At 36.8% G+C, this 25,826-nt stretch overlaps 1 protein-coding gene across 5 annotated transcripts in view; it reads left to right on the plus strand.

Annotated features, from left to right (window-relative positions):
* The window catches only part of AGTPBP1 (ATP/GTP binding carboxypeptidase 1), a 170,615-nt gene that overhangs the window by 71,748 nt on the left and 73,041 nt on the right, over positions 1 to 25,826 (plus strand). For all 5 annotated transcript variants that reach the window (XR_003430280.1, XM_027094262.1, XM_027094259.1 and 2 more), the window contains exons 12-14: positions 10,440 to 10,537; positions 15,358 to 15,474; positions 22,810 to 23,525. Coding sequence is in view for 4 of the 5 variants with exons in the window: in XM_027094262.1 (XP_026950063.1) it covers positions 10,440 to 10,537; positions 15,358 to 15,474; positions 22,810 to 23,525 (931 nt within the window). In the remaining variant the exon portion in view is untranslated. The remainder of the gene's footprint in view (positions 1 to 10,439; positions 10,538 to 15,357; positions 15,475 to 22,809; positions 23,526 to 25,826) is intronic.

Genomic DNA, 25,826 nt, shown 5'->3' on the forward strand with positions numbered 1-25,826 from the left:
ATTATAATTAGTTTATTATCCTTGATATAGATTTACCTATGGTATATATCACAGAGTTCACTGTTATGATTGCATTTCTAAAGTATTTAATTATTAAAGTAGAAGTTTAGTCTATACAAAATATCAAAATGGATTATTCAGAAACTTCCTTTAAAATGTTTAAAAGTCTAAGTCTGGGACTTGATTAAACATCGCTAAGTGAAAACAGTGATCTAATTGCTTCTTCTCATTCCATTTAAAATTGCCAACAGACTTCAAAAATAGGGGAAAAATCTGTACTGAATCTGAAAACTAGATAAAAGGAGCATTCTCATGGAATAAACATAGGGTGTGCAACAAACATGTTGGAGAAAAGAATAGATTAAGGAAGAGTGTCAACTCTATTCACCCTTCTATGAAATGCAGTATCTTTGGCTCCAGGTTGAGGGCCACTAGTACCTAACTTGGAGGGAGAGTCAAGGAGCTGTTGGAATTTCTTTCTCTCTCTCAATGTAGGATTATGGAGGTTTAAGTGGTGGTCTAACTGGTAGAAAGCTTGTGAGACTTCACTATATGTGGCAGGTAGTAACACTGGGAGAGAGATAGGATATACCCCAGAGTGTTCTTTGTTCAGTGTCCAGAATAATCACATGGATAGAGAAAGCTGACTTGTAGTGCAGGGAATATATCAAACATGGGGAAAAAAAAGACAGAGATAATATTTTTCTGAGGGCTCCTTTTCTGCATCATTTCAGACTGATGGATCACTGAACTAGAAATGGAGACTTTAATTGACTAAGAAGGCTTCATGAATGAGATGTGAGAGCAGGGTTCTAATAGCAATTGCATAGACACAAGGAAAACACCCTGCTCTCCATCATTTTCTCACGTATCAGGCTTCATTAAATTTATCACAATTTTCATTATTTTTTACCATCCTCAGTTAGACTGTAAATTCCACGAAGCTAAGACTGTTGTTTTTACCTTCATTTTATCCTCAGCATGCGTTAGATTGCATGAGTTATAATAAATGTGCATTTAACATTTGTTAATGGATGAATTGAGCTGGCCTCCAGACTTATTCTCTTAAACATTTAATGCCAAAAGATAGTGAAGCAGACTCTGGAGATTTGAAGGAAAAGAGTTCTGACTCAAGATTTCTGAACCCTTATTAGAAGCCACCCGTATGTGAAGGTGACATATTCTTAGATACGCAAGGGTACAGAAGCATATTGCCCAGGAACCCTTCTGAAGTAATTATATGAAATAATACTTCAGCCAGGCCAGTGATGAATTAAGTCAAGAACGGAGAAGACATGGTAGTAGAGTAATTGTATTTAACATTACAAATTGTTAATTATGTAATACTAAATAGTTGCTCTACTATTATTTTGAAATATATCAACTAATTTTTGGTGAAAGATACATAATATACGGCTATAGTAAACTGGGTCTTTTGCAATTTATATTCATAGATTTCTTAAATTATAATATTGTTGTATTTCTAAGATGGTAATTATAGAAATAGTGGCCCAAATATGTGTTTCAAAATGTAAAAGTAACATCTAGAGCAGAGATCCTTGGACTAGAATCTACTGAACCATAGGAATCCATGGATGGACCTCAGAGACTAAGAACCCTTTGAAATTCTGTATAAAATAATGTATATTCCTTCTTGGAAAAAATTCTTGAAGAGGTCCATCCATCACTGCTGTAGAAAAGTAAGAAAATTTCCAAGATGCACAAAATCCGGAAAATGCTGAATACAAAGCGAGAACAAGCAAATCAGTTTCAGTAATAAGATATCTAAAAGGATAAAATACCCCCATTAAAAAAAAGAGACTCTCAGGTTGGGTTAAAAACAAAATCTAAGTAGCTGATACATCCTGGAAACTCTTAAAACAGCAAGACTGAAAGCTTAAAATAAACAGATTGGCAACTGTGTATCTGTTTTTCTCAGCTCAAGAAAGGTGAGGAAGACATTATTACTACCCCACAAAATATAAATACAGAACAAAATGTTTAAAGCAAGATATCAAAGATGATTTTATACAAGCTAGATAATAACAAGTGTGCCAAGCACTAGAACAAAGGTAGATAAAGCTATAATTATTTGGATAATATGGAGAAATTGATAGAAACACAGCATTAGTGGGTGATTTTAATATACCTCTAAGTTCTTGGCAAGTTAAATAGAGGAGATCCAGTCAATCTAAGTGGATGCTGAAGATAGCTCATGTTAATACATTTGAAAATATGATTGAGATGGACAATATTTTAGGGAAATATAAATAACTAAAATTGACTTAAATAGTAGCAAACCCACAACTGAATATGCAATCAAGTTGCCTTCAGTGAAGACACCAAACAATGATGACTTTATAGATTAGTTCTCTCAACTTTCAAGAAATTTTCCTATGCTTTATTTTCCAGAGCATAGAAAAAAAAGAAAAGTTTAGAAGTTAGTATGTTGCTGAAATCAAAACCTGGTAAGAATAACCTGAAACAACTTACAGATCATTGTCACTCATGAAAATAAATATAAAAATCTAAAATACTAGAATATTGAATTGAGCGGCATTTTCAGATATAGGACACTTTGACAAAGTAAGGATTATTTTAGAAAGTGAGTTTATTGTAATATTAAGACTTTAATTAAAATTTATCAGTAGGTCAAAGCAAGAAAACCAATGATTATCTTAATAAATGCTGTGAAGAGTTTTGATAAAAATCATTATTAATTCCAGATAAAATTTCTTAAGGAATATTTTCCATGCTAGCTGAGTATTATCTAACTCAGATCAGCGACCAACATCACAAATAGTTATGAAGTGTTAGAGGAAGCCTTTCTCAACCATTATTAGTTAACATTGTTTTGAAAACTCTGGCCAAATCAGTGAGACAGGGAAAGGAAAGGTATTAATCATTAAAAGAGTGAGATAAAATTATATCATTGTCTGCAGAGGATGTTATTGCTCATGTGGAAAATCCAAGCAAATCAATTATAAAATGTATCTTAGACCAGATAAAAGTTCAGTGAAGTCCTGTTTACAAGATAGATGAATAAAATTCACTAGTTTTCTTTTTTGTGCGTACGCGCGCGCACGTGTGTATGTATATGTATGTATCAACAAAAAACAGTAACAGAAAACACAAAGGGAAAGATCACATTTATAGGAGCAATAGGACGAACAAAATAAACCCCTTGAAATATACTTTCCAAAACCTTATGGAAAGTGCTGACTTGTACCTTTTAATTGTTATATCATACAGATATAGTATAATTTATCTAACTAGTTTCCTATTGATAGCCATTTAAGTTTTTTCCTATGTTTTTGTCTTCACTATAAATGAGCCAAGGACATTTTGAAAACTAACAACAAGGATGATTTATATTCCCTGATTTTAATTGTGAGATTAAGTTATAATAATTGATATATATTGGTGATGGTACAAGAATAGATCATTGGAATAGAAAAGAAGGTCTCAGACACCCTAAGCTATATGACATTTCACATCTGGAGTATGAAACCAAAGGAAAATACCTATAAAGAAGATATTTGACAGGTTTGCCTAAAAATTAAAAACATATTTTCTCTTTGATACTGAACTGCATTTTCCCTTCTCCCTATCCAAGGAGTTGTCTTTCTTATTTGCAATAGGCTTTTCTGAATTCAGTGCCTTCTTTTTTCCTAACAGTTCTTTTACCAAATGTCAGTTTTTCCTATGTTTATCCACGACTAACTGGCATTAGTACATTGACATAAATAGACCCAGTTACTCTATGCAATATAAATACTTACTTTGTGTGGTCTATTTCTGAAAGAATTTAGAGCAATTTCGTAACTCTGTTAGGATAGACTGAGCTGCTGTTACACAGTGACCCAGTACAGTACCACAGTCCCTCAAGCAACAATAGTAATAACAGACGTTTTTATAGCACATACTCTCTCTTTTTTAGAAATAAATTAATTAATTTATTTTTTGGCTGTGCTGGGTCTTTGTTGCTGCGTGCGGGCTACTCCTTGTTGCGGTGCATGGGCTTCTCATTGTGGTAGCTTCTCTTATTGCGGAGCATGGGCTCAGTAGTTGTGGCGCACGGGCTTCGTTGCTCCATGGCATGTGGGATCTTCCCAGACCAGGGATTGAACCCACGTCCCCTGCATTGGCAGGTGGATTCTTAACTACTGCACCACCAGGGAAGTCCCATATAGCACATACTCTTTGCCTGGCACGTTATATATATTAACTCCTTTAAGTCTCCCAAGAACAGTATGTGTGGGTATTTCCATTTTATAGATGAGGAAACTGAGACACAAATAACTTATGTAACTTGCTCAAGGTCAAGTAGTTAGTAACTCAAGGAGCCAAGATTTGAATTAGGTATTCTGTCTTCAGAGCCTATTTGCTACACTGCCATGAGATAGATTTTTTTTTTTTCTCTCACATACCCATACAGAAGATGGGTAGGTGATCCTGGAGAGTAGGCCTCTGTCCACCAGGTCATCAAAGGAAAAAGATTCTTTTTGTTTTCATCATCTCCTATGGTGGTTTCCTCATGTGCATGTGGAAAATGGTAATGGAAGAAAATGGAGAGGACAATTTTCTTTTTAAAGGATGTGACCTGGAGTTTGTATTTACAACTTTGCCTCACATACTGTTGGCCAAAAATTAGTCATATGGCTGTAACTACTGTGAGGGAGGCTGGAATCTATAACCTCTAGCTAAAACTCAGAGGTTCTGTTACTGAAATGAAGGAGAGGAGAACAGATACTTGGGTGGGAGGAATTTATAATCTTTGCTATGATAAATCACATTGGAAATGGAAGTGTAAAAGAGTTTAAAGAAGGTTACATCAGCAAGATGGAGGGGTAGGAGGTCCCAACACTTGTCTCCCCTGCAAGTGCAGCAAAAACAATAAATAACCAACTACAAACTGATGAAAATATCTCAGGGATAGCTCTGAACTTCAATGAAGAAGCATCAGAAACCATGCAGAACTCAAAACCTGAGGATGGCCACATAGAAAAGTACAGGAAGCATTTTATCCCCATCACCCCATTCCCCAGTCTAGAGCAGCTTGGTACCAGAGGGTTCCCCTCAGTAGAATTTTACCCCATGGAGAAAAGGACAGCAGAAGAATCCCAGTGAGCCTTGCTGCTGTGGATGTTTATAGCCTTTGTTTCCGAGGCTTTGCAAGTCTTCACCAAAGCTGATTTCAGCTGACGGAGCTGCCTGGAGTCCTGCCTCTTGCATTTGTTCCTTGGGGTTGGAGCTCTTGCTGTGGGCTCATATAGCTGCTGCATCTCCCCTCAGCTGGACTCACTACAGTGAGCCCCAGAGCTCCAGACCTCATTTTCATGAGAGATCTGCACATTCTCGCACCTTAGACACCAATGCCACTGCCACAGCAAGTGCACCAGTGCCCAAGGACCCAGGCTTTGTGGTGGTTCCACATGCACCTGATTGTAGGACTCTGGCTGGCTCTGTTACTGCTGGGAGATCCAGCATACCAGATCAGGTGCCAAGGGGGATCCCGTTAGCTAGAACTTCCTCATATAGGCAGAAAAGAGGAGTACAAAAAGACCCTAGCAGCCTTTGCCCCTGAGGATCCCAATAGCCCTAGCCACCACTGCTACCTGAGGACCTCCATAGTATAGGCCACAGAAGACCCCTACAGTCAGTGCTGATGTTGACCTCAACTGATGGAGCTGCATAAAGACGCCACCACTGTGCCTTCCCAGGAAGCAAAGACGCTGCGTGCTACCCAGCTGGTGCTCTTACAGTCACCTTCAGGTGAAAGTCCTTCCCTACCCAAGCCAGTCCAAAAAGGCTGGAAGAGTTGACTGCATCCTCAGATGTGCAGACATCAATACAAAACCTTCAGAAACCTGGAAAAGCAAGGAAACATGACACTGCCAAAAGGACACAGTAACTTTTCGGTAACTGAACTTAAAGAAGTGGAGATCTGTGAGTTATCTGAAAAAGAATTCAAAATAAAGAAGCTCAGATACTTCAAGAGAAGACAGAAGCAATTCAGTGAACTTAGGAAAACAATACATGAACAAAATGAGAAGTTCAATGAAGAGTAAGAAATCATAAAAAGAACCAAATTCTGGACCTGAAGAATACAATGAATAATGCAATAGAGAACTTCAGTATCAGGCTCAATCAAGCAAGAGAAAGAATCTGTGAACTTGAAGACAGATCTCATGATATTATAAGGTCAGAGGAGAAAAAGAAATCAGAAAGAAAAAGTGAAGGAGGCCTATGTGAATAGTGGAACACGATTAAGTGAAACAACATCTGTGTAATGGGAGTCTCAGAAGAAGAAAAAGAGAGAAAGGGACAGAAAACTTATTTAAAGACATAGTGGCTGAAAACTTACCAAATCTGGTGAAGATATGGCTATGTAGGTGCACAAGCTCAAAGATCTGCAAATAGATTCATCCCTCAGAGATCTTCACCAAGACATTTTCATCAGGCTCTTAAGGCAAAGGGAGGATTTTGAAAGCAACTAGAGAAAAAACTTGTTACCTATGTGGTAATACTGATAAGCCTATTAGTAGATTTCTTGGCAGAAGCCTTGCAGGCCAGGAGAGAGTGGGATGATATATTCAAATTGCTTGAAGAAAAAAACTGTCAATCAAAAACACTTGACCCGGGACTTCCCTGGTGGTGCAGTGGTTAAGAATCCGCCTGCTAATGCGGGGGACGTGGGTTCAAGCCCTGGTCTGGGAAGGTCCCACGTGCTGTGGACCAACTAAGCCCGTGAGCCACAGCTACTGAAGCCCGTGCGCCTAGAGCCCATGCTCTGCAACAAGAGAAGCCACCGCAATGAGAAGCCCGCGCACCGCGATGAAGAGTAGCCCCTGCTTGCTGCAACTAGAGAAAGCCCACGTGCAGCAATGGAGACCCAACACAGCCAAAAAAAAAAAAAAAAAAAAAAACTTTACCCATCAAAGTTGTCCTTCAGAAATGAAAGAGAGATAAAGAATTCAACAGAAAAACAAAAGCTGAGTGCCCACTCTCACCATTTTTACTCAGCATAGTGCTAGATATCCTAATTATAGCAATTAGGCTAGAAAAAAGAAAGAAAATGCATCCAAGTCAGAAAGGAAGAAATGAAATCATCTCTGTTTGCAGATGACATTATCTTATGTATAGAAAACTGTAACATCTCTACCAAAAAACTGTTAGAACTAATAAATGAATTCAGTAAAGGTACAGGACACAAAGTTAATATACAAACCATCAGTTGCGTTTCTCCACACTAATAATGAACTATCTGAAAGAGAAATTAAGAAAGCAATCCCATTTACAATAGCATCAAAAACAATAAAGTACTTACGAATAAGTTTTACCAAGGAATTGAAAGACCTGTTCACTGATCAATAAGACACTGTTAGAAGTTATTGAAGAAGACACACAAAACAATTGAAAGATATCCTGTATTCTTGAGTTGGAAGAATTAACATGAAAATGTTCATGCTGACCAAAGTGATCTTCAGGATCAATGCAATCCCTATCAAAATTCCAGTGTCATTTTTCACAGAAATACAAAAACTATCCTAAAATTTGTATGGAACCACAAAAGACCCCAGATAGCCAAAGCAATCTTGAGAAAGAAGGACAAAGCTGGAGGCATCACACTTCCTGATTTCAAGCTATTATGAAGCTATGGTAATCAAAATAGTATGGTACTCAAATAAAGCAGGGCACATAGACCAGTGAAACAGATTAGAGATCCCAGTCATAAACCCAAACATATTATGGTCAACTAGTTTTTGATAAGGGTGTCAAGAACACACAATGGGGAAAGGACAGTCTCTAATAAATGGTATTGGGAAAAACTAGGTATCCACAAAAGAATGAAACTGGACCCCTGTCTTACACCATTCACAAAAATTGACTCGAAATGGATAAAAGACTTTACATATAAGGCCTGAAACTATAAAACTCCTAGAAGAAAACTTAAGGGAAAAGATCCTTGACATTGGTCTTAGCAGTGATTTCTCGGGTAAGATAACAAAAGCACAGGCAACAGAAACTAAACGAGTGGGACTACAACAAACTAAAAAGATTCTGCAGAGCAAAGGAGACAATATATTGAAAAGGCAGCCTACAGAATGGGAAAAGATAATTGCAAACCATATATCTAATAAGGGTTTAATATCAAAAAAATACAAAGAACTCACATAGCCGAACGGTACAAAAGAAGATAGTCCAATTAAAAATGGGCAAAGGACTTGAATAGACATTTTCCCAAAGAATTATGTACAAATGGCCAGTAGATAATGAAAAGGTGCCTTACGTCAATAATCATCAGGGAAATGCAAACCCAAACCACAAAGAGATATTACCTCGCACTTCTTAGAATGGCTATTATCAAAAAGAGAGAGCAAATAGCGAGGATTTGGAAAAAACAGAACCCTTATACACTGTTGGTGGGAACGTAACATGGTACAGCTAATATGGAAAAGGACATGGAGGTTCCTCAAAAAATTAAAAATAGAACTACCATACCAGCAAACGCACTCCTGGGTATATATCCAAAGGAATCAAAATCATTATCTTAAAGAGATATCTGTATACCCATGTTCATTCCAGCATTATTTACAATAGCCAACATTTGTAAACAACCTTAATGTCTTTCCATGAATGAATGGATAAGGAAAAGTGATTCATATATACGATGTACATATATCATATATAAATATTATTCAGCCAATTAAAAAAAGGAAATGCTGCCATTTGCAACAACATGGATACATGGATGAATCTGGTGGGCATTTATGCTAAGTGAAATGTGCAAGGCAGAGGAAGACAAATACTGTGTGGCATCACTTACATGTGGAATCGTTGAATAAAAAAAAAAAAAAACAATTTCATAGAAACGGAATAGAAAGTTGGATTCCAAGGGCTGGGAGAATGGTAAATGGGGTGATAAGATCAAAGGGTATACATTTTCAGTTTTAAGAAGATTAAGTTCTGAGGATCTAATGTACAACATGGTGACTATAATTAATACGGCATTGAGTTTCTGAGAGTAAATCTCAAGCATTCGCACCACATGCACACGCACACACACGTACACAAAGTGTTAACAGTGTTAACCATGTGAGGTGATGGACGTATTAATTATCTTCATCTTGATAATCATTTTACCATGATTTACCATTTTACCATATATCATCACATTTTACACTTTGAATATATACAGTTATATTGTCAATTATTCCTCAATAGAGGCAAAAAATAAAAGCAAAGTTTAGAAAAATGTCCTTTAAAAATATTCTCTACTTTGTTTTAATGCACTCATTTGCTTACATGAGTACTGTCAGAGTACTCCTTTACTCTTCTTTCCTTGTGTCCCCCACCTCTATGGTCCTCATGTCCTTTTACATTCTGTTTCCTGGGTTTTTCTCTAATGCATATTCATTCTTCATCTGCATTACTGCTGTATTGGTCCAGACAGTTATTGTCTTTTCCTCTGTTAATTGGTCCCCCTTCATATATATGCTCCCTTTCTCATACCTGCCAGAGTGATCTTTTGAAAAATGTAAGTTAAATCACTCTCCTCTTTAAAATCCCCAGTGCTTATCTTCCATCGGATGAAAATCTAAACTAATTGGCCTATCATACCCTTCATTTTCTCATTCTTATTTGCTTCTCCTAGTACTTTCTTAAGCATACAAGTTAAGTCACGATTAACTTATTTTCCAAAGATATAATTTAAATTCTTTATTTTCACATTATTATTTCTTCTTCTTAAAAGCCACACTCACACACTCTTATGTTCACCCAGAAAGCTGCTATATTTTTCTCCAAGATACTGCTTAATTATTACCTGTTTTGTGAAGTGATCACTAATAACCTTGGCCCCAGGCAGTTTGCATTTATTTTTCCATTCCCATGGCATTTTTAAGTATATGCCTTCATTAGGTGTATACCTTTTGTATTATAATTATTTTTTGTTCTTTCTCTCTTTAACTTCATAAGCTCCCTGAGGCAGGGACTATATTTACACATCTTTTAAAAAATTCCCAGCACACAACACAGTGCATGGTACATGGCAGTCAGTGAAAGAAATAAATGGGGAGTGAATTGTAAATGGATGAAAAGAGTTATTGAAATTTATCATAAACAGGAAACGAGGTGTTTCATTCAGGCTGTTGCAACGTAAGACATTATTAATTTTTTAGAACTTGACAACATTAGTAAAAAAGCTCATATATTTTTAGAGTGCTTTTCCAAATTTTGAAGTACTTTCACTTCATCTCATAGGTTTTTCAACACCTGGAACAACCTTAGAGACATTTTTTATAAGGAAATTTCATTTACTTTTCCATTGGTGATTGAAATACCAGTGTTTTATATATATATAACATTCTACTTTTGGATGTGCATGTTATAGAATGCTTACCTCTGACCTACTTATAGCACATTTTGTATCACAGTGGATGACGTAGTAGATGAAAGTGATGACAACGATGATATTGATTTAGAAGCTGAAAATGAAACCGAAAATGAAGATGACCTAGATAAAAATTTTAAGGTTGGTATAAATTTCTGTGTTTAGTCAACTTTATAAATTGTATTCACAGGTGTAGAACAAAGATTGGGTAGATATGTATAGCTAACAGTAGATTAATTTGTTTTGTCCACATCTTTTTATCATGGATGACTATGGACACTAAGCTATTGAAAGGAAAATAATGTTGCTTTGAATACATTAGTCTGAAAAGGGCCTTAAAAAAAGTTATTTTCACTGTCTCTGACAAGGAAGATTTTATCTAACCTTTCTGACTTAGATTTTAAAGTCTAAGGGAATCTAAGGGTGAAGGAAAGTGTTTTTTGAGACTCTTAGGTGGCAACCCGTTTTGCTTTGTTAAGTGGTAGAGGGGACCATTTTAGTATCTGCAGAAAAACATCTTAACTCCTTTATTTTTCAACTGTTTAGCTTAATGCCTTTTGGGGCACAGGGGGTTCATTTGACTCTTGTCTGCTTGGGCCTTTTTGTCTTGAAATGCTACATCAAAATTGGGGTACACTGAGTATTTGACTCTCTCTGGAAATAGAATCTAAGATACTGGAAGGAGATTTCTATCTTAATAGCAGATGTAGAACCAGTTTTATTATCACCAGATGTGATCACCAAGGCAAGCTTTGGCGAAATTGTCATGGTAGCCAGTCTAGACAACGTGATGGCATGCATCCTGGCCTCAAGAAGCTACAAAGATGAAAAACAGTGCAGGCTCTGGTGTTCAAGGCAAAAAATCTGGGGTAACTGTGTTGGTGGTTCTGGACTTGATATGGTGAAAGAACTGGTAGGATCCAAGTTAGAAGAGTTTATATTCTGCATGTAAAGTGTTCCTTAGATAACAGGTGGTATATTAAAATCAACTGTTTGGATTCTTTGGGAAGTGAGTGTTTAGAGATAGTAAAATTTCCTAGATTAATATTAAGTTTATAATTTAAAGTTTTGTATTTCGATGGAAACCTTTCTTTTATGTATGTTTCCATGTGTGTTAAAAACAAAGTATGTTGAGTGTAATTTATTCTTCATGGCTCAGGGTCCTCATTAAAAATATCTGTTGTGGGCTTCCCTGGTGGCGCAGTGGTTGAGAGTCCGCCTGCTCATGCAGGGGACACAGGTTCATGCCCCGGTCCGGGAAGATCCCACATGCCGTGGAGCGGCTGCACCCGTGAGCCATGGCCGCTGAGCCTGCGCATCCGGAGCCTGTGCTCCGCAACGAGAGAGGCCACAGCAGTGAGAGGCCCGCGTACCGCAAAAAAAAAAAAAAAAAAAAAAATCTGTTGTGACCACTACAGATGTAAAGATGGAGATTGGCAGGGAAATAGAACTCAATAGGAATTTATAACAGTGATTCTAATTTTTCTGCTTGAAAATTGTCAGTGTGTATGCATGAATACATATTTAAAAATTTTTTAAAAATCGTATGGGAATAAGTTTCATATATTATGTATCATGGTCATTTACCCATAAATACATTAGTGTATATTTCCTCTAAGCACAGTGATATAGTAATCTTTCAAGTGTCCTAGGGGGAATTGGTTCCAGAACCCACCTCAGATACCAAAATCCACAGATGCTCAAGTTCCTTATATGAAATGACATAGTATTTGCATGTAACCTATACACATCCTCCCATATGTTACATAACCACAATACAATTACCAACTTAATACATTTATAGTGATATATCATTTTTATCTAATCTACCATCCACATTCCATTTTGTCAGCTGATCTAATAATCCCCTTTAAAAGATTTTTCTTTCTTTCTCCAGTATAGGATCTAGCATCAGGTATTGCATTTAATTGTCATGTCTATTAAGTCTCCTTTAATTTAGAACATTTCCACATATTTCTTTGCCTTTTTTGACAGTCACATCTATAAAATATACAGTTATTGGCAGCATTATTCACTGGGGTATTCAAGATTGCTCACATTTTCCCCATTTTACCTTAACACAGCAGTTATAATAATAAGAAAAAATAATAGATTGAATTTATTGAACAGTTAATCCTGTGCTAGTCCATGCACTTTACACATACAGGCATACCTCGTTTTATTGCACTTCCCTTTATTGAGCTTAGCAGATACTGCGTTTTTAACAAATTGAAGAAGGTTTGTGGCAACCCTGTGTGGAGCAAATCTGTTGGTACCATTTTTCCAACAGCATTGGCTCACTTCATGTCTCTGTGTCACATTGGTAATTCTCACAATATTTCAAACTTTTTCATTATTAATATATTTGTTATGGTGATCTGTGATCAGTGACCTTTGATGTTACTATTGTAATTGTTTATCAATGAAGTATTTTTTAATTAAGGTATTTACATTGTTTTTTTAGACATAATGTATTGAACACTTAATAGACCACAGTATAGTATAAACATAACTTTTGCATGTATTGGGAAACCAAAAATTCGTCTGACTCTCTTTATTGCGACATTTGCTTTATTGTGGTGGCCTGGAACTGAAGCTGAGATATTTCCGAGGTATGCCTGTAGTAACCATTAAGTCCTGATAGTAATCCTATAAGGTATGTGGTATTATTACCTCTGCTTTACAGGGCTGATAATTAGAAACCAGAGGTACAGAAAGGTTATTGGTGTAGCTGATAAGAGGTGGGACCAAGATGCAGAATAAAGCATTCCAGCGTGAATGTTTGCTTTCTTTACCACTCTGCTCTGCTAAATATTAATTTTTTTCAAGGGCTACAGAATTGTTGGCTGTTTGACACTGCTGAGCTGTGTTATCTTATTTTTCTTCTTTACCACTGTCTGCTTCTTACTCATGTTGTCTGTTACATTTGGACTTTGCTTAGTTTTTCCTTTTTATCTAAATCACATCACTTTTTTCATGCTTTAGGTGAACCTGCTACATTGTAGTGGGTATAATATCTGTGTTCTAATGTGACTGTAGTCATAGAGACTGTTTTTTCCTCACCATAGTGATTCAGTTTTCTTTGCCCCAGATTTTTCAGTTTGGAGCATTTATAGAAACCTGGAGGTTCTGTTGTAGAAGAGTCGTCTCCAGATTGCCAGGACTTGTCAGTATATAAGCTTCAACGTATTCTTTTTTTTTCTCCTTAATTTTAGAAGAACTTTAAAGGAGTAGTAGGTTTATTTCTTCTGAGTGTGTCAGGAGCTCTTTATCTTTGTTTTTCCCCAAACCAAAACACAAAATTTCTTGCTACTGACCTCTCAAATTATAGTTTTCTTTCCTCACTGTGCCTGTTTTACAGGAAAATTTTTTTTTAATTTTTAAAATAGCTACTTTGTAATGCTATATCTTCATAAAATAGTAATGAATATTGAACTACTAGTATGTTTAAAGTAAGGCATACCTTTTAAAAATTTTTTATTATTTTGAAAGTATTAGCTACTTTATAGATAATATATAGATAATATACTATTATCTACTTTAATAGATGCTAATCAAGAAAGTTACATATTTTTGGTTCATCAATGCATAATTTAAGGATATATGAAATTATATATTCATGTAATAATTACACAATTATGATACAGTAATTAATATGATACTCTTTAAATAAAACCAGTCTTTATTATTTATGGCAATGGAGAAAATCTTTTTATTGGTTAAAGAAATAATAGCTAAATTCCTGAATATGAAATATGAGAAATATATAATATATTGTTCTTTTTTAAATTATGTGTTAATATGACAATATATAAATATAATCAGGTACATGTATATAAAGCATTTTAAGGATTGACACATAGTAGAATGAATTTAAGTCTGAAAAATAAGAACTTTACTCTGATAGTAAGATAAATGTAAAATTGAAGATGAATACCAATTGAAAATTAATAAGTGGTCTTATTAACTCTCTTTAGCCATCAGTGAAGGTAATGATGGATTTGTATTTGTGTAAGGCCAGAGTTGTTGAGGGTCCTAGAAAATAGCTCAGATAGTAGGTAACTCACACTTGTCCTTCCATCATGATGTACATTAGCTCTTTGTACACACACAGATCAAATTGATCCTGGATACATATCCTATTCCTCCGAGGTCATATTTCTTTACATTTACCGTCTTTTTTTCCCGAAGGGACATGGAAATCATTTTTGGCTGTTGTTCCACTCCTCATTGTTTTTTTCCCCTGAAAAACAGAGTGAATGGTGGTAATGAGCTTTTCTAAGGGTGCGTGATAACCATTAGTCGCTCTTGAGGCAGTGCGTTATATTGACTAACAGTGTATTCTTTGAAATCACTGATTAGTGATTTCACATGCTGGCTCCTCTCTTTGCAAGCCACTTAACCTCTCTGTACCTCAGTTTCCTCTTTAATTAAATGGAGGTTATGATACTCTCTGCTTCATAGTATTCTTATGCAGATTAAATTAGATCATTATGTAAAATCCTTAGCATAGTCCGTCACATATTTTCATTGCTCTATAAAAGTTAGTTATTTTGATTATCACCACCACCATCATATACTTACGTTTTTCAATTTAGTTTTCTTAAGTTTTACTGCCCTTTAATCTGAGCAAAACGATGGCAGTTGGGGAGATTGGTGGGGGGAACATAGTTTAGTTTCGATCTTGATGTTAGTTTTTCTATCTTGAGGAGCCCAAATACCATGCTATGTTAGTATAATCTTTGATAAAAAGAAAACACAACATAACAACCAAAATAACAATAACACAACAATCAAAAAATATAAGCAAATTTTAATTTACAATGAAATGAATACAGCCTTTCTGCAGTGATTATTCTCTATGTACATGTAATTAATAATTTGGAAAGCTTTAAATCTGAAATGTGTTTTGTAATTTTTCGTTTTTCTTAATTGGTGACATACCATTTTTATTATTTCAGAATGACGATATTGAAACGGATATTAACAAACTAAAACCCCAGCAAGAACCAGGACGAACAATAGAAGAACTTAAAATGTATGAACACCTTTTCCCTGAGCTTGTTGATGATTTTCAGGTATACAGAAAATTCAGCATCTTAACTAATTTTAAGAAAAAGTTCTTTTTTTCTTAGACCTATAATCACTGTTTTCACTTCTGAAAAATGAAAGTAGTGTTGCTTTTCTGAGTGACATTGGACAATTATTTCAGCATTCTGAGCTACAAATTGCTGTCGGTAAAACGAGGGAACTAGGCCATTTAATTTTTGGACTAGCTTTTAAATTTTTTGATCATTTTTGTTTATCAAGTTAATTGACATAGTTTTTTATTCTTTTTAAAAATAATCTTTAAAATGGCATTTCAGAATCTTATGTTAAAGCCTTATTTTTATCAGTTGCTTTCAACTGAGGGGAGATGAGAGCTGAGAAAATGCTTAATTAAAAATATAGTCTATGCTCGTTGAATTGTTTTTCCTGATAGTCACCATATAAGCATGGAAGGTCGGGGAAAGAGGACAACTGGAAGTCTTTGAATCTAAGTTGCTTCATAAGGACAGTGACTTCTTGTTAACATTTCTTACCCTCATTTATTTACTAGAATATAGTATTCAGCTTGGATTGCACAGCAAGTAAAGCTGATTGAATTGATGGCTAGTAGTAAATATAGTTTCTAACGCTCACTCTGCTGCTCACTTGTGGTGGGTTCTTGAGTAAGTCCCTGAAACTGCCCAGAATATTAAACTGTAAAATAAAGGGTTTGAACTGATAATCGTAGATTTATTTAGCCCTTGCTGCAAACCCCCGCTCCCTCTCCCCCCCCACCCCCCGCCCCGCCAAGTTTCACACACCAACAGTGTATTCTGGTTATAATTCCTGGTTGCAATAATTCCTGGTTGCTCAAAGAAAAAGACTTAAATGTGAAGCTGTATGTGAGAAATAAAAACAGAGAAATGCTTACTAGCTAATGTTTACATTTCACAGTTCTAATTATTCAGGTTTCTCTTTGGGAACTAATGAGCTTTTGGATGCAATAGAAGAAGCAGCAAGTTGCTCCCTCTCCCCCTCCCCCAGTGTCTTGGTACTCCCCATAGATTTGGGGTATGTTGGAAGGTACGTTGAAATCAGGGGTAGTAGAAAGAGGGCAGGAATGAAGGAGAGGTTATTTGTCAAAGAAAAAGAAGAAGACAAGAAGAGGCATTTGGGAAAGGATACAGGGTGATTTTCTTTCAGACCACCTACAGGAAGTATCCGGCTGCTCTTTGCACACTTTTGTGCCCAACTAAGAACCACTTTAAAATAAAACTCCAGAGATAACAAATACTGCCAATCTAAAGCAGAAAAAATATATTGTGGAAGGGGTTTGGGGAAGGAATTGATTATTCTGTGAAGAAATGACCTATTTTCTTCTCTATTTGTATACATATAAGAATTATATAATGTGAGTAAAAACTGTAGGAGTTTTGATGTGGGAATAGAGATGACTAGTTTTTTAATAGGTGTTAAGGTCAGGATTTTGATCCTCATTATTTCACAAGCCAGTTCTTTTCTTGTAGACTATGTTGATGAGTACTGGTACATTTGCCTATTAGTTCAACAACCAGAATAGGCCACCCGTGATGGTTTCCTGCTTGGCACCTTTGAAGAGCTGGCCAACTTGTGCTTTAGTTTGGCTGCTCCTAGAACAGACTCCTACTTTTGGCCTGACTTGGTGTGACCAGGGTCAGATGGTAAAGACAGGTGTGTCTGATTGTTAAGAGCTCTGAGGATTCTTCCCAAGTGAGTTACCCCTTTTTACTGTGTTTAAGCAAAAGAAGTTACTTCCAGTATTTCAGATAGTACATATTTATTAATGCCATATTTTTAAAGCTTAAAGTAGAATAGTTAGCGCTATGTATATAGTATATGTTGCGGGAAATAGCACATTTTCTTCTATGTGCGTAATTGGAAAATAATTCTAAAGTAATTGTGTTGGCACTCTTTCTCATTTTTCAGTTTCAGAGGAATGCACTGTTCATACACTTTAGTCTCTAATTTTTTAAGTGTGTGTTGGAACTGTGTATGGGCAGTGATATTTAAGTGATGTATTTTTGAGAATTAAAAATATTTGGTTGGCTCTAAATAGGAAGTGTTTGAAAGAATGTTTTTCAGCTATCATTGTATCAAATGATACAATGATATGAGATGGCAGATCATGAGATATTAAACAGAAATGGAATTAATTTTGATTATGACTTTTTCCACTTGGATTTGCATGTCACTTTCAACATCAACCACTGAAGCTTAAAATTACTTGATGTGTTTGTTTTTACCTGAACACCACCCACTTTGTTTCCAGATGTGTTAAAGCTACTATTCAATGGCCTGACAGAGGCAGAATGAGTGCATTTGAAGTCCACATAAAGAATTATTAAAGTAGTTAGCAACAGACTTTTTTAAGGGGACCTTACGCATGCTTTTAAAGCTATGATTATTTATTTGTAGTGACAAGTATAGTTTTATTTTCTTTTGTTTCTTGATAGCAGAATATTAGAAGTGTCAAAATCCTGCATTTTCACAGCTCTGTTTTCATACATCTGTGGTAGCATGATGACATTTACCATATGGACTTTTGTTATGTTTATTTCTTTCCCCTCTTTTTTTTTTTTTTTTTTTTTTTTTGGTGGTACGCGGGCCTCTCACTGTTGTGGCCTCTCCCGTTGCGGAGCACAGGCTCCGGATGCGCAGGCTCAGCGGCCATGGCTCATGGGCCCAGCCGCTCTTCGGCATGTGGGATCCTCCCAGACTGGGGCACGAACCCATGTCCCCTGCATCGGCAGGCGGACTCTCAGCCACTGCGCCACCAGGGAAGCCCTCTAGTTACTCTTGATAAAATAGTAAATATATGTATTTACTAAATTCTGAAGTTAATTAGGATCTTTCTTTTCTCTTAATTATAAAACGAAACTTAGGATACTTTATATACACCTCCCAAACCTTCAAAACTTACATGCTTTGAATTTATATTTTAACTCTAGCTTTAAAAAAAAACCTCATATGATGCTACTGCTTTGTGTTTAGATCCAGTGTTTAAGATTTACGTACATTTTCACTACCTTGTAATTTTTTATTTCTTCTTGTTTCTCAGACTTTCTGTCTGAATTGCTTTCCTTCTGCTTGAAATGTTTTATAGTATCTGTCTGTCTGTCTCTTTTTTGGTCCAAATATATATTTATTTTGTAATTCTTCTTGAAAGTCAGTCACTGTTTTCCTCTAGCTGCTTTTTTAAAATCAACTTTATTTAAGTGTAATTTACATGCAATAAATTACAAATACTTAGGTTCAATGAGTTTTAACAGATATATACAATTGTGTAGCTACCAACCCTGTCAAGATATAGAATTGTTTCTGTCACCCCAGAAATTCTGCCTGGGTTTCTTTTTAGACAATATCCTCATCTCTTGCCCAGGTAACTACTGATCTGCTGTCACTCCAGGTTAATTTTGCCTGTTTTGGAATTTCTCAAAACTGGACTCATATAGTATGTCCTTTTTTGTGTAAGGCTTCTTTTGCTCAGTATGTTTTTGAGATTCACCTGTGTTTTGCATTTATCAGTGGTTTTTCCCCCTTATTGCTGAGTAGTATTTCATTGTATGAATATACCACGATTTCTTTATTCATTCACTTCTTGATGAGTATTGTAATGTTGGCAGTTTTGGGCTATCATGAATACAGTTGATACTACCACGTGTGTACAAAGCTTTTTTGTAGGAAAGCTTGTAGGCAATATGCCTTCATTTCTCTTGGATAAATACCTACAAGTGAAATTGCTGGGTTGAGTGTATGTTTTCACTTTATAAGAAATTGTTTCTGGTGACTTGTAAGATTGTTTCTTTAGCTTCAATGCTCTACATTTCCCAGAAATGTTTGTTAAGTGTAGGTATTTGTTAAGTCTTGGGATTCATTGTGTTTTGGAATCTGTGAGTGTTGTTTTCTCATAGGATTTGGAAAAATTCTTTATTCTCTTCTTCAGATACTGCCTCTTTCTCTTTCCCTCTCTCTTCTCTTTTGGCATTTCTAATTGAATGTAGATTTTCTATCTCTCTTCCATATCTTTTAACTCTTTTTTTAAAAATGTTTTCCTTCTCTTTGTTTCTCTGTGCTGCATTTAGGTAATTTCATCAGAACAGTCTACCAGTTCCCTAGTTCTAATTTTTGTTCCATCTAATCTATCATTAGAAACATACATTAGGCATTTAAATTTGTTTTTGAATTTTAGAAGGTTTAAAAAAATGTTTCATCAGTCTTTAACTTCTTGTTTCTTGTCTTTCATTTCTTTGAACATATTAGATATAGGCATTCCTTAGTCTTATATATAGTTTTAGTGTCTGAATTTCTTGCAGTTTTTTTTTTTGCGGTACGCGGGCCTCCCACCATTGTGGCCTCTCCCGTTGCGGAGCACAGGCTCCGGACGCGCAGGCCCAGCAGCCATGGGTCATGGGCCCAGCCGCTCTGCAGCTTGTGGGATCCTCCCGTACCGGGGCACGAACCCACGTCGCCTGCATCGGCAGGCGGACTCTCAACCACTGTGCCACCAGGGAAACACTTGCAACTTAAAAAAAAAAAATTTTTTTTACCATAAGCTACTCGTTTTCTTTATAATTTTGTGGAAATTCCAGAAGTTTTTGTTGTTGTTGCTGCTTTTGACAAGCACTGTAATAGATTAAATTCCTCATTGAGGATTTTTGGACCACCCAGATAATGTGAATTCGGGCTGCAAATTCATGTGGTGTGATAGCAGGCTTTTGGTACCATTTTTTGAGTAGTGCTATTCTTCACCCTCTTAAGTGCTAAGGTTTGAGACAGTTGACTTTCCTTGCTATTATTTGTTTTGTGGTAGGATATTTCTAGGCCCTCTATATTGAAGGTTTAGTTTTCTGGGGTTCCTCTTTATGGGAGGGGTATCTTCTGTTGGACTCCCCACTTTATGCAAGCTCTGGGTTACTCTCCTGTTCTTTATACTTTTTGAGATGGGAAAACCTATACCCTAGGTCACCTGTTTTAACAAACATTTTTCAAGTGAAAGCCAGCTTCAGTCTTACAACTTTGGGATCCCGTCTTCACTTACTATTTGGTTTTTAATCCTTGCTTTCTTATTCACTTGCTGTCATACTTAAAATGTTTTAATATCTTTTTTTTTTTGGCCGTGCCGTATGGCTTGTAGGATCTCAGTTTCCTGGCCAGGGATTGAACCCTGGGTCAAGGCAGTGAAAGCTCTGAATCCTAACCACTAGACCATCAGGGAACTCCCAAAATATTTTAATATCTTTTCCAACAGTTGTAAATGTTTCTGTGGGGTAGATAACTAGCCCACCAGGTTTCCTACAACAGATTTTTAAATGCAGATTTCTTCCCTTATCTACCACTTTAGAAAAAATTTTTAAAAACTATAGTACCTAATGTTGTCAAGGAAGAGAAAAGTTGAAATAGATCCTCTCATATACAGTTACTGGGAATAGTATTAATATTTTTGGAAGGCATTTGGACAATTTGTATTAAACATTAAAATTGATTATAGTATCTGGCTCTGTAATGCCATTTCAGTGCTTGGGAAATTATCCTAAACAAAAAATTTATGCAAAAGGATGTTCATTGCAGAGTTCTTTATAATAGCAAAATTTTGGAAATGGCTTAAATGTACATCTTATTTGTTTGTTTAAATCCTTCCGTATTCTGTGAAGGATTTAATGCCCAGCAGTAGAATAAAGGTTAAATCCATTGAGTTTTGTTTTGTTTTTTTTGATAAAGTCTTACATAGACCAAAAAAATGTCTAAAAGTATAAAAAGAGAAAAGGCTACTTGATCTGTCAGCAGCATCCTTATTTTTACTTGTCTTCCAGGACACTTTTCTTTCCTGGTTTTCATGTTTCCAGCCCAGCTTTTTCTTCTCCATCTCCTAGTGTTTCATTTTCATCTCCTCAACTTCTTAAGATTGTAGTATCCCGAGGTGTAGAGTCTTTTGTCTTCTCTTATCTATCTGTTTCTTTCCACTGATGATTTCCAGTCTCATGGTTTGGAGTAGTATCTGTATGTGAAGGACTCTCAAAGTAACATCTTCTGCATACACCTTTCTTCTGAATTCTCAATGCATACATTCAGCTGCCTGCTTTACGTCCTTGTCTATATGTGACTAGCTCACACTTAACATTCCAAAGCTAAACTCCTGATGCTTTTCAGTTGTTCAGGCAAATACTTTGGTACCATCTGTGACCTCTCTTTGTACCTTTTACCCTGTATCTGGTCTATCAGGATATCATGTCTTTTTGGCCTCACAATACATTTAGAATCCAACCACTTCTTACCAACTTCCGTAGATTACTGCAGAGGACTCTTAATTGGTCTTCCTGCTTCTATTACCCCCGCCCGCTCCTCCCCAGAAAGACAGAATCAAACTAAACAAAAAAGAATTACGTAGCCCCAAATGCCTAAATGCTGTGGTTAAGAAGCCTGCACTACAGTTTTGGTTTTTGTCTTTTCCCCCCACCCCCTTCCCCAAATACGTCATGTCATGGCACTCATCTTCTCAGAACCCTCCATTGGCTCCCAGTCTCATTCAGAGTAAAAAGCAAAATTCTTACAATAGTCTGCAAGGCCCTACAGTGTCTGGTCCTCTTTACCTCTTGGACTTTATCTTGGTCCGTCTGTTCCAGCCATCCTAACCTCCTTGCTGTTCTCTGACCACACCAGGCCTTCTCCCACTCAGGGGTCTGGGAACCGGCAGCCCTCTCTGTCTTTGCTTATATCTGCTCAGTGAGCCTTCCCTAATCAATGGCATTAATATTGCCACCCACCTCTCCTCCCCCTGGCACTTCCAGTCCACATTACCCCTTTCCCCCTCTTCTTTTGCTTTAACACTTTACCCTCTAACATCCCATAAAATATATTTGTATCATGTTTATTACTTTTTCTATTGACAGTCCTCTCCCCTCCTTCTGTAGAAGAATATAAGCTGCAAAAGGGAAGAGTTGTTTTTTTTTTTTTTTAACTGATGGGTCTTAAGTGCCTGAAACTGCTTGGCACAAAACAAACACTCTAAATATCTGTTGAATTAGTGAATAGCAATTTAGCTGTTCTGTTTCCTTTAATAGATTTTGGATGATTTTAATGTCTCTATACTTTTCTAAAATTTCTCATATTTGTTATATATAGGCACTATTTTTATAATAGAAAAAGTAAAATTAAGTGTAATGAATTTTGTGCTGGTTAAACATTTTATCTTTTATTAGCAAAATTAAAATATACCCTGTTTTATCCATCTTTAAAATTTTCAAATGTTAGGTTTCTGAATCAGCATATAAAATGAATATGATCTTAGTTTTGTTAATGTGTATAAATATTCACATATAAAAGATTAAACTTATTTTTTATTTTCAAAGGACTATGATTTAATCTCCAGAGAACCAAAAGCTTTTGTATTTGAGGGAAAAGTGCGTGGCCCTATTGTTGTTCCCACGGCAGGAGAGGAAGCGTCTGGGAATTCCAGCGATTTAAGAAAAGGAGTTGTAGTGAAGGCGACCGTGTCTCCTAAAGGAGATGAAGATAATAAGAAACCAGCCTGTGCGGATCTGGCAAAAGAAGACATTAAAGATAATGACAGAACATTACAACAGCAGCTAGGTGATCAAAATAGAACTATTTCATCGGGCCATGGCTTAAACAATGATATTGTGAAGGCCTTGGACCGAATTACATTGCAGAATATTCCTTCTCGAACAGCCCCGGGTTTTACTGCAGGAATGAAGAAGGACTACAGTCTCCCTGTCACTGCCCTTACATGCGCTAATGCATGTTCACACGTGGCTACTTGTGGGAATGTTCTGTTTGAGGGAAGAACTGTTCAGCTAGGCAAGCTTTGCTGTACTGGAGTCGAAACTGAGGATGATGAAGACACTGAGTCTACTGCATCAGTGGAACAAGCATTAGTTGAAGTTCCTGATGGACCAACACTCCACGACTCAGATCTTTATATTGAGATTGTGAAAAGTACAAAGTCTGTCCCAGATTATTCGGAGGTGGCTTATCCTGATTATTTTGGTCACGTTCCTCCTCCATTCAAAGAGCCTATTTTGGAAAGGCCTTATGGTGTACAAAGGTGAGTTGTAGATTTCCTCTTCCTCATAAACAAGATCATTGTCAAAATATGGAGCATGCTGAAAAAAACTGCTTTGGGTATTTAGGAAGAAAATTACTCTTAATTAAAGTTAGTGTCGGCAGAGCCCCCTCACCTCCCGCTTGTATCCCTCACAAGCAACCTGTAGTAATAAATCTACTTCTTGCCTATCAAAAGAAAAAAAATAAAGTTAGTGTCATTTTTCATCCTGCTTTGGAAATTTTGCATTGTTTTGAAATTGTCTGTATGGGTTTACTTTATTTTCTAAGTTCATTACCTATTCAAATGAAGCCAGCATAATAAACCTGACCATTGTACAATTTAGAAATTTTCTATTTAGAATGATTCTGAAAATATAAGAAGATTGTTTAGTAATCTTTGAAAAAAATATTATATTAGTTATATATTAATTTAGTAATTTGATTATTATTTGAACTTGATTTAGGTATATAATCTAAAAATACCAATATGGGCAGCATTATTTTGTTGTAAAATTTGGAATTGGAAATATACAATATAAAAATTTGGGATTCATAGGACCGAACTTATTAAATATTGCCAATTAATTTTAAAAATTATGGTTAGTATTAACTGTTGTCAACTAGTGAATATTGGGCACGTAAATACATTTTTGGTGCAACTTGACTATTTTCAGAGATTATGATTAAGGGTTTGTGACGGTGGCTTACCAGTACTTAAGAACATGTATATGTTCTTGCTATGGGTATGGTATGTGATGATGAAGGAAGACATTACTGTGCATATTTGATCCTCTTTAGACTATGAGCTCCTTTAAGGCAACACCTGTGTCTTATTTATTTTTTATACTTAGTATATAATTAATCATTTTTACTTGGCAACTTAGTATATGTTTAATGCTACCAGTTGACTCCTTGATCCATAGGTGTGGAATCACATACAACATAGCATCAGAACAAGTGACTGACTTTGCTGGGACGTGGGGTGGTGGGGGTCGGAGGGTGGGCCTTTGCCTTGTCATCCACCGGTTGTATTACAGACTGCATCATCCAGAAGCGACGGGCCTCTTGGAGTGCTGGAGTGGCCTTCAGAAGGCACAGATGAAGCTCCAACTCAGAGGAAATACTCTGCAAGGATGGGCTGCAGTCTTACAGGATGCAGTATAGGCACTAAGTTAGAAACTTCCATTTGGTTCTGTATCCCCAGTAGAAAGACTAATGGGTCTGGGAAGCAGGAGGTGGAAACAGAAATAGCCCTACTTACTGTAGCTCACAGTGTCCCGCTGGGGAACTTTGTGCAGGCGTGTGTCCCTGCACCTCTGAGCTCTGCAGCGTTAGTAGTCCTAGCCCCAAAGTGGGTGTAGTCTTTCCACAGGGGACATAGCAAGGGTACAGTTTGACTGCAAGCTGTGGTTGCCAGTGATTTACTTTAGTCTCTTGTGTCTAGGACCAGCAGACAGGACCCAGATCAGCTAAAGGAAGTAGGATTGCTTCTACACAATGGCAGCACTCAAGTGATCCACTAACTTTAAGTGTGAGTGGACACATGACGGCACTCAAGTGATCCACTAACTTTAAGTGTGAGTGGACACATGACGGCCACCCTGGAATGAGGATGATATGATTGCCAGGGTCTCAGACACCTAAGGAATGTTTGGGTCACTTAATCACATCAGCTACCAAGACCTGCAGAGGTGTGATAGGTGAGGCAGAAGGGAATTTTGATAGATATCGGAGGATGGAGATGAGTTGCAGCCCTGAGAATAATTGCAGTGATGGATGGGGACAGCGTTTGTCCTGCTCATGCTTTTCTTCTAAGTGTCTCCTTAGTAGAGGCACACAGGAACTGTGGATCAGCTGCTCTCCAAAGATGGATGGAGAAGTGGATCCATGCAGCACAAGGGTGGGCTGTGGCAGCCGTGGCAATGGGTTTCTCATCTCTCCCTTCCTGAGAGAACCTGCTGTGAGGCTTTTAGTTGCCCCCAGCCTTCAGCCACTGTATTTTGGAGATCCCTTGCAGTATTATTGCTGAGACCATGTCCTCTCTGCATTGCTTCAGCCATTGGCTGACCATGATGATGGTACTAGAGCTGAGCCATTCCTGACCAATGCGGGGATCTGATCATAGGCAGTCTTTGCTCTGTGGCTTCTTGTTGGCATGGCCGAGACTTTTGCAGAGCTGCACTGCAGTGTGAGGCTCTCCTACTCAGTGTTCTCTCTCTTCCCAGAGGTAAAATCTGCTTTTTGGACAGACCTGAAGGCCTGTCACGCCTAACTACTGCTCCCTCTCCCCTTTGTTTTTCAC

This window comes from Aethalodelphis obliquidens, unplaced genomic scaffold (assembly GCF_003676395.1).
Source record: "Aethalodelphis obliquidens isolate GAN/ISIS:26980383/991018 unplaced genomic scaffold, ASM367639v1 scaffold88, whole genome shotgun sequence".
Classification (NCBI taxonomy): domain Eukaryota; kingdom Metazoa; phylum Chordata; class Mammalia; order Artiodactyla; family Delphinidae; genus Aethalodelphis; species Aethalodelphis obliquidens.